Source organism: Danio rerio, chromosome 5 (assembly GCF_052040795.2).
Source record: "Danio rerio strain M-AB ecotype USA chromosome 5, GRCz13ab, whole genome shotgun sequence".
NCBI lineage: Eukaryota > Metazoa > Chordata > Actinopteri > Cypriniformes > Danionidae > Danio > Danio rerio.
The window spans coordinates 61,972,977-61,987,824 of NC_141025.1; the positions used below are offsets into that span (position 1 = coordinate 61,972,977).

Sequence of the window (14,848 nt, forward strand, 5' to 3'; positions counted from 1 at the left end):
CGTAGTGGGCCAGCAAGTGACTCCTCCGCTGAGTCAGTGCTGGGGGCCACGGAGGAATCTGCAGGGCTCACCTGACGGGGAACTTTACTGACAGATAAAAAGGCGCACGTATCTCCGTGTTAGGGAAAATGGCGCAGCAAGCGTGTTTCAACACCCTACCGAATTGTTTCCTCAATCACCAAGGGTTACCTAATACCCTTGAGGAAACCGGCTCCACTCGCAGATTGTAAAACCTTGCAAATGTGTTGGGTGTCACCCAGCCCGCAGCTCTACAGAAGTCTGTTAGAGGGGCGCCGCGTGCGCGCGCTCGAGAGGATGCGAAACTCCGAGTGGAGTGCGCACGCGCTCTCGGGGGACGCGGCTTATCTCGGCTCTGATAGTGAAAGAAAGGCATCCACAATCTAGTGGGAACTTATTTCGGTACGGCACTTCCCTGCTGCCGACCGTTATAACAGACGAAGAGCTGCTCAGATGATCTAAACTCTGAGTGCGGTCCGGATAATACGCAAAACGCGAACTGGACAATAAAGAAGGGCTGGGTCTGCCTCCTCCGAGGGCAGCGCTTGCAGGCTCACTACCTCGTATTAAAACGGAGTGGTAGGAACCTTGGGCACATATCGCGGGCGGGGTCTCAGGACGTGAGAGAAGCCAGCCCAATTACAGGCACGAGTCACTGACCGAAAAATGCCTCCGGGTCCCCGACCCTCTAATCGATATCAACGCGACCAGCAGAGCTGTCTTCAGGGACAGAAAGATACTGAGTCGAGGATCGAAGGGATCTGACGCGGCTTGTGTAGCGAGGGCGAGATCCTAAGAGGGCATGAGAGGGGGCGGGAAGGATTAATTCGCTTAGCGCCCCTGAGGAACCGGATGATGAGGTTATGCGTTCCCACGGTGCTGCCAGCCACCGCGTTATGAGAGCGGAGATGGCAGCCACGTAACTTTGAGTGTGGAGGGCGACAGCCTGCTCTCCAGCTTCTCTCGGCGTAAAGAAAGCACAACGCTGATCTGGCAAATTACGGGGGTCTTCTCAGCGAGAGACACACCATTCAGTGAATAGACTCCACGTCAGGGCATAGGCGCGCTCGGGGAGGGGGCTCTAGCCCGAGTGACGGTATTAGCCACCGCAATCTGAGGTTACCTAAGTCTTCCTCGCGTCTAAAATCTCTTCAAAGATCGGCGAGGGTGCCAGGTGGTGCCCTGTCCCTGAGAGAGTAGGTGCTCTCTCGAAGGGACTGCCAGGGGAGGGCTATCGCGAGGGAGAGCTCTGACATCCAGGTCCGGTTGAGCCAGAGGGGCGCAACCAGCAACCTGTTCCTCGTCCTCTTCCTGACCTTGCACAGTAACTGCGCGAGCAGGCTCACTGGGGGAAACGCGTATTTGCGCGTGCACCGAGGCCAGCTGTAAGCCAGTGCATCCGTGCCGAGAGCACTCGGTCAGGGAAAGAACAACTAGCAATGAGCGATCTCGGGGGAAGCAACAGATCGATCTGGGCTTCCCCGAATCGCGCCCATATCAGCTGAACAGACTCGGGGTGGAGTCTCCATTCTCCAGGACGCAAGGCTGCCGTGAGAGCGCATCGGCTGCACGGTTGAGCTTGCCTTAATATGAATGGTGTGCAGCGATTTCAGCCGCGGATGACTCCAGAGGAGCAGACGGCGGGCGAGCTGAGACATGCGGCGAGAGCGCATACCCCCTATACGGCTGATATACGCCACCGCCGCCGTACTGTCCGTCCTGACCAGCACGTGTTGCCGCTCCAGCACCGGAAAAAAACGGTGGAGAGCGAGGAACACTGCCAACAGCTCCAGGCGATATGCCAATGCAACTGGGTACCTTTCCACAGGTCCGCAGCCGCATGCCCGCAACGCACAGCCCCCCAGCCCGTGTTGGAAGTGTCTGCTGAAACGACAACAAGACTGGACGCCTGTTCTAGAGACACCCAGGTCTGTAGGAACGAGGGGTCGCTCCAAGGGCTGAGGGCGCGGCGACACAGCGCAGTAACAGAGACTCGGTGTGCGCGCGCGTGCCATGCGCGTCTGGGGACTCGATCGTGAAGCCAGTGCTGAAGTGGTCTCATATAGAATAATCCGAGCGGCATGAAGCGGCTGCGGATGCCATATGCCCCAGGAGCCTCTGAAATAGTTTCAGTGGGACCACTATTTTACTGTCGAGCTCTCTCAGACAGTACAGCATCAGCTGAGCGCGCTCTCCGGAGAGGCGCGCTGCCATGGTGACCGAGTCCAGCTCCAGCCCGAGAGAAGAGATCCTCTGCACGGGGGCGAGTTTGCTCTTTTCTCGGTTGACCTGAAACCCCCACAGGTGGAAGTGCCAGAGCACTTTGTCTCTGTGCATAATCAACTGCTCTGAGAGAGGGCAAAAATCAGCCAGTCGTAAAGAAATTGAGTATGCAGATGCCCGCGAGCCGAAGGGGCGCTGAGGCACCCTCCGCGGGCTTGGTGAGGACCCGCGGAGACAGAGAGAGCCCGAAGGGGAGGGCTTTGTATTGCCAAGCTCGACCTTCAAACGCAAACCGCAGAAACTGTCGGTGGCGAGGAAGAGTGGAGACATGGAAATACGCGTCCATCAGGTCTAATGCTGCAGACCAACCCAGAGGACGAACGCACCGGAGGATGCGCTTCTGCGTGAGCATTCTGAACGGCAGCTTGTGCAGGCAGCGGTTCAAAACGCGCAGATCTAGGATTGGCCGTGACCCACCGCTCTTTTGGGCACGATGAAGCGTGGGCTGTAAAACCCACTCTCCATCTCGGCTGGAGGGAGCGGCTCGATTGCATCCTTCGCCAGGAGGACAGCAATCTCCTCTCGCAAGACAGGGGCGGACAGGGGGCTGACCCTGGTGAATACACACCCGTGACTTGGGGGGCCGTTTCGCGAACTGAATCGCATAGCCGAGTCTGATTGTGCGTATGAGCCACCGCGAAGAGCTGGCCCGCGCTAACCAGGCAGGCAGAGCTCTCGCTAATGGACTCATCGCTACAATCGCTGACGTACCAGCAGTGGGGCAGCGCGGAGTGGGTGTGCTGATCCAGGAAGCTCGCGGGTCCCACGGAAAAGCTGGAGGTGAGATATTTGCTCTCACTCCAAACCCGAGCTCCGGAGGGGAGGCTCGAGGGGTGGGAGAAAGGAGACCGTCCTCCCAGCGCTCGTGAGCCACTGGCGAAACGCACCGAATCTGCAAGCTAGAAAGCATAGCGTCCCAGACTGGCAGATTTCGGGCTGTCACATCTGGGGAAGTGAAAAGTGCCCTTTCATAATGTTTTCATGGCAGTAAAAAGTGCCGTTGGAAATGGGGCCCCGCCCTCCAGCGGGGAAAGAGCAAGTTCCCTCTTCTCCAGATGGCCTGTCCCAGGGACGCTTCGCGGTCCGTTGCCGGACTTAGCGGCGTTCTGGGCAGGGGGGCTGCCTGCTTCCGAGGTGCCCGACGCGCTCGCTTCGCCTGAGGCGTGTGCGGGGGCGGAGCAGCTCTCGTAGGCGGGCGCCTTCGGCGAGGAGCAGGTATGAATGGCACGGCGGGCGGAGCGGGCTACGGACCGCCGATAAGACATCACCCACCAACTGCTCTCTCACCGCCTTGAATTCCTGGGTGAATTCACAGACAGTGTCGCCGAACCTGGCTGGGGATATGGGGAAGTCAAGAAAGCGGACTTTGTCGACTTTGCGCATATCAGCCAGGGGTGGCGCTCCTGGACCACTAATGTGGACATCGTCCTCCCCAACGCACACGCAGCGGACTCAGTAGTCCGAAGAGCTAAGTCGGCGGCGGTGCGAAGCTCGTAAGCCTGGGTTGGACCCACCCTCGTGCAGCTCGGCCAGCGCCTGCGCTTGGTAGCGCTAGTAGGTGGCTATCGCATGCAAGGCGGAAGCAGCCTGGCCCGCAGCTATGTAAGCTCTAGCTCCGAGGGAGGTAGATAACTTACAGGCTTTGGATGGGAGACGAGGCGGATCCCGCCAGGAAGAGGCGCCGCGCGGATTTACCGCCATCGCGCACTCAACCTGAGGAATCGCCACATACCCCCTGGCTGTTTCACCGTCAAGAGTGGTTAGGGTGGAGGAACACGCAGCACGAGCAGAAAAAAGTGCTTTACAAGACCGCGTGAGCCTACTGTGCACCTCCGGGAAGAAGGGAACGCCCCTCTAGTCGGTCCGGCCGCGGAGCTGGGGGATAAACCATCTCCAACCCACGGCCGAAGCAGCCCGGGAAAGCACGGCTAACATGTCCGTTTCAGGATCCGTAGTGACAGCGCTCACCAGCCCGAAGGGGGCGAGCGGGTCTGGATCATCATCGGACAATGAAAGCCCACCCTCCGATGCCGCGGTGGACATCTGGTCTCCGGTGTCATCGGGCGTAAGGGCTACCATCTGTTAGACGGATCGCTTCCCCCGCCCGAAGCTTGGATGGAGCGCTTAGAGGAGCGGGAGGTCCGCGGGCCCGTGGGCGACGGATTATCTCTCGCTGAAACCCTCAGATCTGCCCGAGTGCCCGCTGCAGAGCAGGGGACAACTGGGGTGGTTCACCCTTTTGCAAAGGCTAACCGCGATCTTGCGCAACAGTCATGGCATCGCAATGACGACATGAACTGCCCGCGAGCAGCGCATTAACATGCTGGACCCCCAGACATGTAACGCAGTGCCCGCGCCCATCATCCGAGGACAGGAAACCACCGCATCCAGAAACGCACAGTCGGAGCGCCGTCCTGATAAGGACGTGCTGCACGACTGTGTTGCTCTTTCTGTGAAGTTTGCAACTTTATACGCACCGCTCTGGAGGACCGGACCCAAAGAACGCCAGGCAAGGGAGAAACCCAGCTCGACCGTCTGCCACTGCGTGTACACACTCTGGACCGGGAGAATGCTCTCGTTCGCTCAGAATCGCTGGTCACAGCAGGAGGAACCCTCATCGACTCGATCAGAAAGTCTCTGAAGCGAAAAGGATAGCGTCTGCTGGCGCCAGGTGAGCTTATATACTCAGTTGATTGCTTATGCCGCTCACCTGCGCAGGCTTGCGCTGCCAATTCATTCTTAATTGGCCCGTTCAATACTCTTTCAGACGAGTAGCTTCTGAACCGAACCTCCCAATGCGTGGATTTTACAAATCAAATCCACTTATAGTGCTGAAGTTCCCCCCGAAGGGGAACTACATTTTTCAAAAATAAAATACTAAAATTATGAAGATAAAATAAAATGTATTTTATTAAAAAAAAAAAAAAAAAAAGAGTAAAAGTTTGTTGTTAAATGATCATCATTAAAAAAAAAAAAAAAAAAAAACATTGTCATACCACCCAGCCCTAATTCACGCACTTCAATCAGCAGAGAATAATAGGAGTGTGTTCTCCCTCTCCATCTGAGCGAGGAGAAGTGATTCATTATATACACATCTGTGCGACAAAGGAAGTTCGCAAATTATATTCAAAGACTTAATGGGCTGTTGGGAAAGGAGAGAATACATATATACAAATATATAGAAAAAACAAACAAATTAAGACCAAATTAACTCAAATGGAACAATACACGTTTCTTAAAAGGGGAGGGGGACTATATGTGTGAAAATGTTAAAATGAAACAGAAGGCAGGTTATAAAAGACATGTGTTCTCTTTCTAATCAGGCAGTGAGGCAATAACTGGTGGGACATACCGCTCTGGGCCACTGCTGTCTGGGACTGATACACTGGCATTGTACTGCATTGGTCGTGGAGGTTGGCATTGGGCAAGGGCATGATGTCAAGTAAGGTGCCCGTTTAAGGAGGGGCACGTTTATGGGCGGGGCCAACCGGGGTGTCAGGTGGGCGGGCGTTCAGGGGCGGAGGTTGGGCCAACATCAAGATGGGCAACGCAGGAGGGGCAAGTCGATCCAGTACATGGGCAACGGAGGAAGGTGGCCAAAAACAAACAAAAAAAGTAAAGGAGAGGGAAGAGGGGGAGAAGGAATACATTTTAATTGAATACAAGGCTTTACTCATTAATCTACTGTCCAATTTTCTTTTTCTTTTTTGAAGAGACTTGGCAATGAATGCACAAGAAACAGGGCTGGACAGATCTAAATACAGTTTTAAAGTAGAACCACTGGGCAACAGTGTTTCACACAGGACTATGGGTCAGCTCAAGAGTCAAGACATCTGTAATTGGGTTTTCGAAGTCGGGGAGAGTGAAAGAGAATGCCTTCAAGAACAAAGTCGAGAAGTAGTTCCCCTTTAATAGGTAAAGTCAAAGACTCATTAAATGATCTCATTTCAGAGAGCTTGTCTGTCCAAATGAGCCAACCTATAGCTACAAAAATGGAAGATCTGCCCTCAAGATCAAATGCATAAAAATATTTCCTGGATTTCAATGGGATTGTAATGGACGGATTGGCATCATGAGTTTTGATTTGTGGGATATCAAATCTGACTTGATTTGTGTTTTTTTGCTGATAAAGTTCATGAAAACTGTTGGTCAAAGGATTTGAATTTGCTGTCAGTAATCTTGCTTCATTAGAAAACACTGCACAAAAGTTCATGGTATGGATGCAGTGTGTTCTTATACTCACATCTGTGCGTAAAGCTTTAATGTTCTTGCCTCCCTTTCCAATCACAGCCCCTGCATTCTGAAAATAAAGCAGCCATTGTTAAAACAGTTATTTTTATTATTAAAGATATGGAGAAGAAACGTGAACATTTACATCACACTTACTTTGCTCTGGAGAAGCACCCTGAGTTCTACCATTTCATCTGTATTGCGGGAGCGTTTGAATGCCTGTTCCTCATCCATGTCCTCAGCAGGGCGCTTGCCTGAGGGAGTGCAAATTTGGCACATGAGCCTTAACAACAATTAAGATGGTGCTCTTTAAACTGATCATTCTGAGAAAGTGCAACCAAGAAATTCAAAACAACCAGAAAACAGCAGCTGATTTTCTCACAAAATTTGAGAACACATAGAAATCTCTATAAATGTTTCTTTAAATATGACACATTTCTTAATGTTGGTTGATACAAAACAAGTCCAAAATCAATTTCAACTAAATTTAAAAGATGGCCAAGAATCCCACTACAAATGTCCGTTCAAAAGTCGGAAACATGATTAAGCCTGCGAAAGTGCCTCCTATAGAACTCTACATTATAAAAATAAAAGTAGTAGAAATAAATTTTGTTTACATATTATAGAATTTTTTAAAAATTGTAAATAAACAGAAATTTACAATTAAATAAACAAAACTCTTGGACTCACCTTATTAATTATGTTACCTTTTAACTACAGCATAAGCTGATTATTTTTACAAAACTGAAATGGCAAAAAAACAGCAGCAAGGATGAAGACAGCATAAATAAAATTTAAATAATATACTTTAAAGGTTAATTAAGATGTGTCTCTGTCTCTCTCTCTCTCTCTCTCTCTCTCTCTCTCTCTCTCTCTCTCTCTCTCTCTCTCTCTCTCTCTCTCTCTCTCTCTCTATATATATATATATATATATATATATATATATATATATATATATATATATATATATATATATATATATATATATTAAATAGTAAATGCATATTTAAAAAAATAAAACAAATAAAAATTTATAAAAACGAATACAAATAAAATAATAAATATTTATTTCAAAACAATAAATACAAAAAAAACTATTTAATGAAATTACAAATAAATTATGTTAAATTAATTATTTATATAAGTGTAATTAAAACAAATAAACAATAAACAAATACACATAGTGAGAAATAACAGAAACACATGCTGCACAGACTTCTTGTTTGATACAGCTTGGGTTATGCTTTCTTGGTGCTGATGTTCCAGGGACAAATTGCCTTAAACTTTTAACATGTCTTTTAACAGCAAATCCACTTCATCAGTGGATTTGCTACAGAAGACATTAAGCATAAGCCACTAGGCCAAATGCTAAAAATCTATTTGCACGCATGACAGCGTATTTTTTTATCCAAAAATCATACTTCCCTATTCCCACTTCTCATGGTTGAACAAGCAAGAGTGCACAAAAGGTGAGAGCAAGAGCAAGCCAATCAATGGCAACGATTGCAATACTAATCTATTGGTGCAAACACTCCCCTCAGTGTAACACTTGAGTATTTATGGTCTGCCCAGGTGAGATGAAGTGTAAGGAGGTAATACAGTGGTAGTCCCACACATTTATAGTTGGTTTGTACAAATGATGGTCTCCATTTTAAAGTTTCAGGCAAGCATTGTTTTCATTGATTTCTCAAAATATCTGTGTCAATCAATTAGAAACATTTTTAATGTGTTAGAAAAAAATTTTTAAAAGAAAATTTCACCAAAGTTATGAAAAGCAAACCTTGTCAATTTTGCTGCCCACTCCTAATGCCAAAAATTGATCGGTGTGACTCATGATTCTTTAATAGAGACTTTTAATAAAATGATTACATGATAAATACATCTAAAACAAAGACTACAGAAAATTATGCATGGGCACTATTGCACTCTATTCTGATGCATTACCGTTAGTGTCAGTGTTACTGAAAGTGGTATCTTCGTCCTGCTGCTCAATTTCTGTCTCCATTGTCTTCAGCCAGCCGTGAAACTGGAATAGGCTGTCCTCGACGAGTAACTCTAAGAGACAAACTCTCAGGAGTTAAAACAGATTAAATTTTCAAAAACATCCTTAAAATAATAATTAGGCTACATTTTTCTGGGTCTTAAAGTAAATGACATTATGTTATTGATTCAAATAATGTAAAAGGACTAATTTAATAATAGTTTCCTGTTGCCCAAAATCCAAAAGTCTGCTGCTTTTTTAAATGACTCTAAGCTTACATCAAACAAGGCCTTATATATTTCTCAAAACCTCTAATGACCAGATAATTTACAACTGGTTTAATCAGGTAGCAGTGAAACACTGTTATCAGGACTGTGTAATATGAAAATAAATTAATATTATATGTTAAAAAGTAATTAAAAAGTCAATATAATCATTTGAGATATCAATGAAAAACAAAAACATCATATATCATATTTCATATTACAATTAAATAATGTGTAGCCTTCTAGCATTAAATACTAAAATACTAATATTAACAAGTGAGAATTTGTGCTTTTGACAGCAACAACAAGCAATATAAGATGTTTTTTTCTCCTTTGCCAACCACGGATATTTTGTCACTCTAGCTATAAATGATTACATAGTTATTTCATGAATAATTATAACTATTAATATTATTTCTCAAGACATGATGGTCATACAATTGAAACCACAGAAACAACTTTTTACAACCGAGTTATTTCCGGTTTTAAACTAAATCTCATGGATCTACATTTTTATCCTGTTCAGTTCCGAAGCATGTCATTTCTCAGCAAGACTGTGCCAATACCACGATGCAATGATGACAATGCTATGATGCAGAGTTCGACTATTTTCCGGCGGTAGTTTCATAGTACTTTTCACAGTGAAACGTTATGTCGAAAATATTTGATAAAATATCTTAGTAATTTTTCGCGAACATGAGCGTTCTTGTCTGAATAAAATACAATATTGAAATGCTACGCGTGCGATTATTTATAAAGAAAATACTAAATACTAAAAAACGCAACAACAATATGAATTTAATATTAAACGCGTCGTTTGGTCATCAAGTCCCTTTTTAACATTAAACCTCGAATATGCTTATTTTAATTACTAAAAACGACGTCTCGTTAAGTAACACTTACACGGGTTTATAGTATAAGGACTGATTTAGGGCTGTGTCAAGGCCCAATGCTACAAAATGGTGCGCAAGTAGCATTTAGCCTGCTAGCCATACAGTTACAGTTAACGTAACCATTACGGCATTAGCGTTCACTTATGAACAAAATTGCTATATTTACGGAACTTTACAAGAGGAACACATGCAAAGATTGTGCACTATAACTGAACAATCTTTTGTACAATATACCTAAACGTTTTTTTTTTTTTGCGGTTGCGATATGTGTGCACAAAATGGCTTGTTTTGCCAACTTCATTCTTATTGCGAGTAAAATCACACCACAGAATTCGGTTGGTTCAAATAACTTTTATTTATTTATTTGTAAACCGATTGTTTTCGTATACAGCACTGTACTTTGGCAAGACAGTAGGGAAAGTGGTTGTCATTGACTGTTGCGTCTGATCAGCAGGAAACTCTCCATTTTGAGAAGTGCTTAGCACTAGCTAAGTACTAGCTGGCTAATTTACACCACGGTAACGCATTTAATCTGGTGTAACTAACGATCGACATTTCTGTGATTTAATACTACATGATATAACTTTAATATTGCAAACGAAAGTGTCTTTGTAGTAACAAGAATCAAAATATATTACTAACCTGCAGGCAGCCCTTCCGTCACACCAATTTTCACCCGAAAATTCTACGCCTTCTGTCTTGATTTCATTGTAGGGTTCGGTGCATTTCTTACCTACGCGATTGGCTACTCCTACCGCAAACGCGCAGCTCTATTGGTTTAAAAGATTGTCGATATAAATTCTAAGAATCTAATTGGGCTAAGGGACTGTCAGTTATTCAATGTTAGCCCGCCCCTAAAGCGTTCGCTTACATTATAGGTTATCGTCATAGCAACTGAGAAGCGCTCTTGTCTCGTTATCCTGAGTTAACAGCTTGTCACCGCATAGTCATCTGCAATAAATTAAGAGACGGTTTTATCACTATTTGAAGTTAACGATTAACAACTGATACAGGACTTCTCACGTCGGTCTTTTACATCTGACAGGGTTGGTTGCGTTAGGTCTAATGTAACGTTTATGTAAAAAAAAACTGTCAATCTGCATTAACGTTACGTTGTTAGACAACAACATCGTTTTAATTATCGTTATTTAATACTACTGCATCTTTTGCGATTAAAATCTGATGGGAACTTCATCTTTTGTGTTAAGAGGCAACATCAAGTAGTTAAATCTGTGAAATATGTTGCATAATCGAATGCATATGTCGCCCTCTCCTGGTTGAAATATAACAGTTCGGCTCATTTTGGCTTGTGTTGTAGTAATTCCATAAATTAATGCCCCTCTGTGTAAGCATTTGAAATAAACATAAAAGCTTTATATAGATGGAACTCTTTGCTCTAAATAGGCTAGGGACTTACCAGGAATACCAGCATTGCAGTCAATTGTTAAATTTAAAAGCGTAGTTTGATCAATTTTATCTACATATTGTTCATGTCATTTCGTCTCCATTACACTGTGACTGGAATGCTAGACTGAAAAAAATCCTTGCATTTTGTTTAGAATTAGTTTTTTTTTAGATGCAGCCCATCTTGTGCGTCAAATAGCACGTCACACTCCAGTAATGGCTATTCATGAAGTTGTGGTGTTGTTGAAAAGAGCAAGATGGAAATGCAACACAGCCAGCTGAGATTGTAATAAACATAATAATAGGTAATGAAATATTAAGTAAATTGAATAAAAAAAACTGCCTTCTCCAGACAATTCCAAACCCCTCCATCTCTGTCATAAACACAAATCTCCAACAACAATAAAAAAAAAATCGGCCCCATGACAACACAGGTGATCGATTGTCGCCGATTTGGCATTGCTGAGAGCATCTTTAACGTTCCCCTCCACATGTAATTACAGCGATGGCTGAGGGAGATGCGGTCGGTAATCAATAGGCGCTTGCAGGTACGCGCTGCTGCCTCTTCACACGCGCGCGCACACGCACACTGTCTCGCTTGTTTTCTTCCCCAGCGCTGGATGTGAGACGTCAGCGTCACCACCGCAGCCCGTAGACACACACAGCCTGCGGCCACACGGTTTGCCACCGCGTCTGGAACAAGCAAATCCTGGACAGCGCACCGTATCACCACGCGGACATTTCCCCGTCGCGGTATCACCTTTTCGCGGAGACCAGATAAGGCCACTCCATGACAGTCTGGCGTCGCGCACAACGTCTTTGCGCATCCCACAGCAGCGGCGTCTCATCTCGGAATTGCTGAAAATACTACAAGACACTACACAACGCCGAACGCACCGCGCTAGACCTGCTATGACCGCAGGGGTTCGTGGAATGGCTTGCTGGGGGTTGTGTGGGTTTTTATTCGGGCTGCTGAGGATCAGCTCGGCTTGTCCTGTGTCGTGCTTTTGCAATGCCTCAAGGATCTCGTGTATCGATCAAGAACCAGGGATCGAGGATTTCCCTGTCTTGATGCCGGAGTCTGACATGGAGAACATCACGGATATGTAAGTGGAGCGCTTTAGTGAGAAATACACCGGGAGACCTGCTCCAGCTTCACGGATGCGTGAAAAAACATGCGCGCGTGTGTGTGTGTGTGTTTGTGAGCGTGTGCGCGCGAGGAGTGTGTGGGTAGATTCCTCAATCCGTCGAGGGCCAAAATAAGTTAGTGCACTGCTATTCTATGACATCCACAACAAGCCACCGATGTGGATATTTCTGGAGTTTGTAGTCATTTTTTGGCCGTACAATTGCATATAAGCTCCTCATATCAAACAAGACCAGCATGACAAGCAACAGACATCATGTGTCGTGTCTGTGCGCGAAAGAGGATGATAGCGGTTGTAAGGGGTGGGGGCGACGGTAAATAAGCAAGAAGTTGACTTGATTGCATATCCAAAGGGTCTTTTTATAATGATGGTCATTTGAAGAATAATTTATTGCGGCTGCTGCTGACTCACCTCGGCTGACTTTCTGTACCAGAACAGGGGGAGCGGAAAAATAGACCCTATCGACTTACACTAAAATTTATAAACTGACCGCATAACGAAATTAGATGCAGATCGGTGTAGATTTAGCGTCCGCTTAATGGAGCTTTATCAGTGCTGATCTGATCTGCTTCAGTGTCTGCATTAGGCAGCAGCACTGACAGACTAGCCGACTTGAGAGACCGTCAAATGGTTTGGGGCTTGAGGGGGGTGGGGGGTGCTTTTAGGCCTGCCGTAAAGGATGCGCTAATAAACAGCTGTTATTTCATTATGGAATTAAGTTTTACTCGTGTATTATTGCATGAGTATGCTAGTCAGGGAGTAGGTTAGCCTAACGTGTCCGCAGAGCAATAGGCATCGGCGCCTACGCAAATATGTCACTCCGTTTCCACGACAACGGCTCACCGGACTCACTCCAGGCATGTGCGCGCTGTAGTGAAATCATGGCTTTTTCACGCTAACCTTCATTAACGTGTTCATATGGTGACGGGTTGATAAAGGAATGTCAAATTACGTGCGTCTGCTTCTCTCTGAAGACTAGTCCTTAATCATATTGAGTGATATTTAAAATTTTGCTCTATTTCGTCTGTTAGAGCTCACTGAAATCACTATTATTCAAATATTTTATTGCACGTATTTCAATATTTATTTCTCTATACATATTTTAATACCATGCTAGGCCGATTCTACTATTATATTAACTTGATTGAGTTTGTATTCTGGTTTAATTCAACAATTTAATCCTCAAATGTAGCTACCATGTTAATAAAAAATCCCAAAATACCATCAACATCGAGGATCATTAATATTATTATGGAAGAAAAAGCTTATATTAAAAAAGGATGCTGTTACTCATAAAGGTTCAGCATTGCTTTAGAGGTTTCATTGATATTTTTTCCTTCCACAATATGTTCTTTGAGGAAAATGTTCAGTAAATAAAATAAACGATTAATTAAATGACTGTTTAATTAAAGGTTGAAATGGCCTCTTATGACATTACTGCAAAACCCCTCTTTTAATTGTTCCGAGTGGCAATAAAGACTTAACATTTATTTTTTTCTATTACAATTACTGAACTTTTTATTGCTATTCTGTCAAAAACAAATGTATCAATTTCCTTGCAAAAATAAGCAAACTGTTTTCAACAATGATGGTCATAAGAAATGTTTCCAGAGCAACCAATTATTTGAATTGTTTCTGTAGGAATGGTTAGGATTACAATAAAAACTATAATTTTAAGTTGTAAGAATATTTTAATTTTACTGCAGCCTTCTTCCAAAAACATTACAATATCTGGTGAAACATTTCTGTAATTCTTTTAAATAATGTTTCACTTGTTTATATTGGTTAACATGTTAACTGATCATAACCAACAATAAATGATACACATTTAATAAACATTTTGTAAAAGTATTAATGATTATTTATCAGTTCTATAAACATGCAGCTGTTCATTGTAAGTTTAAGTTAGCTTGAATCTATTACTTTACACTAACTTAAACAATGTTTGGTTTTATTAATGCTTTTTTAAATATTGAAATTAGCATTAACTTGGGTTCATAATTGATTTAGTACTATTTGTTTCTTATAGTTAACTAATGTTGTTCACTAATGTTCACAAATAAAATACCCACTTTTCATTACCATTGTTTTATTATTATTTAACATGACCCAACAATGAAAACATAGCTTAAACAGTATTCATTTAAGCTAAAGTTTACTAAAATTAATTAGTATTTTCTTACATTAGTTGCACACAAACTAACAATTTCATGTTTACTAATGTTAACAAAGATTAACAAATGCTATAAAAATAAGGCTAATGTTACTAAATTAAATCACAGTAAAGAGTTCACAAAAAGCTCACAGACTATAAACTGTTGGTCCATATTCCCATATATCCCCATAGTGCCATGTTTTCTGAACATGATTACAGAATGTTCCATTAAATGACAAAAAAAACCAAAAAAAAAAAACAATTAGTCAAATCATCAAACACGTGATTGTACGGTTTTGTACACGTACTGTATGTAGGGGTTGACTTATTTATTTCTTTTCCACAGATATATATCAAATCAAAAAAGGCTATTTACAATCAACGAGGACCACATGAAGTTCTACTCGAATCTCAGGAATTTGTAAGGATCTAAATTCTCCCCACTTATTTACATGCTAATGCCATTAACA

At 43.9% G+C, this 14,848-nt stretch overlaps 3 protein-coding genes across 9 annotated transcripts in view; 2 read left to right on the forward strand and 1 right to left on the reverse strand.

Moving 5' to 3' along the window:
* The window catches only part of hnrpkl (heterogeneous nuclear ribonucleoprotein K, like), a 37,147-nt gene extending 26,772 nt beyond the window's left edge, over positions 1-10,375 (reverse strand). The window contains exons 1-5 of one of the 2 annotated variants that reach the window (NM_212991.4): positions 10,314-10,375; positions 8,476-8,586; positions 6,688-6,785; positions 6,545-6,601; positions 5,654-5,697 (exon numbers count right to left, since the gene is read on the reverse strand). In NM_212991.4, the coding sequence (NP_998156.3) occupies positions 5,654-5,697; positions 6,545-6,601; positions 6,688-6,785; positions 8,476-8,536 (260 nt within the window). In that variant the 5' untranslated portion in view covers positions 8,537-8,586; positions 10,314-10,375. The remainder of the gene's footprint in view (positions 1-5,653; positions 5,698-6,544; positions 6,602-6,687; positions 6,786-8,475; positions 8,587-10,313) is intronic. The other variant, XM_087251605.1, reaches the window with a different exon arrangement.
* LOC147844409 (uncharacterized) overlaps positions 1-14,848 on the forward strand; it is a 681,160-nt gene that overhangs the window by 448,389 nt on the left and 217,923 nt on the right. The gene's annotated exons all lie outside the window — the stretch shown is intronic.
* Positions 11,644-14,848, forward strand: part of ntrk2b (neurotrophic tyrosine kinase, receptor, type 2b) — a 63,374-nt gene continuing 60,169 nt past the window's right edge. For 3 of the 4 annotated variants that reach the window (XM_087252808.1, XM_087252806.1, XM_087252807.1), the window contains exons 1-2: positions 11,644-12,181; positions 14,725-14,799. Coding sequence is in view for 1 of the 4 variants with exons in the window: in NM_001197161.3 (NP_001184090.3) it covers positions 11,988-12,181; positions 14,725-14,799 (269 nt within the window). In the remaining 3 variants the exon portion in view is untranslated. The remainder of the gene's footprint in view (positions 12,182-14,724; positions 14,800-14,848) is intronic. The other variant, NM_001197161.3, reaches the window with a different exon arrangement.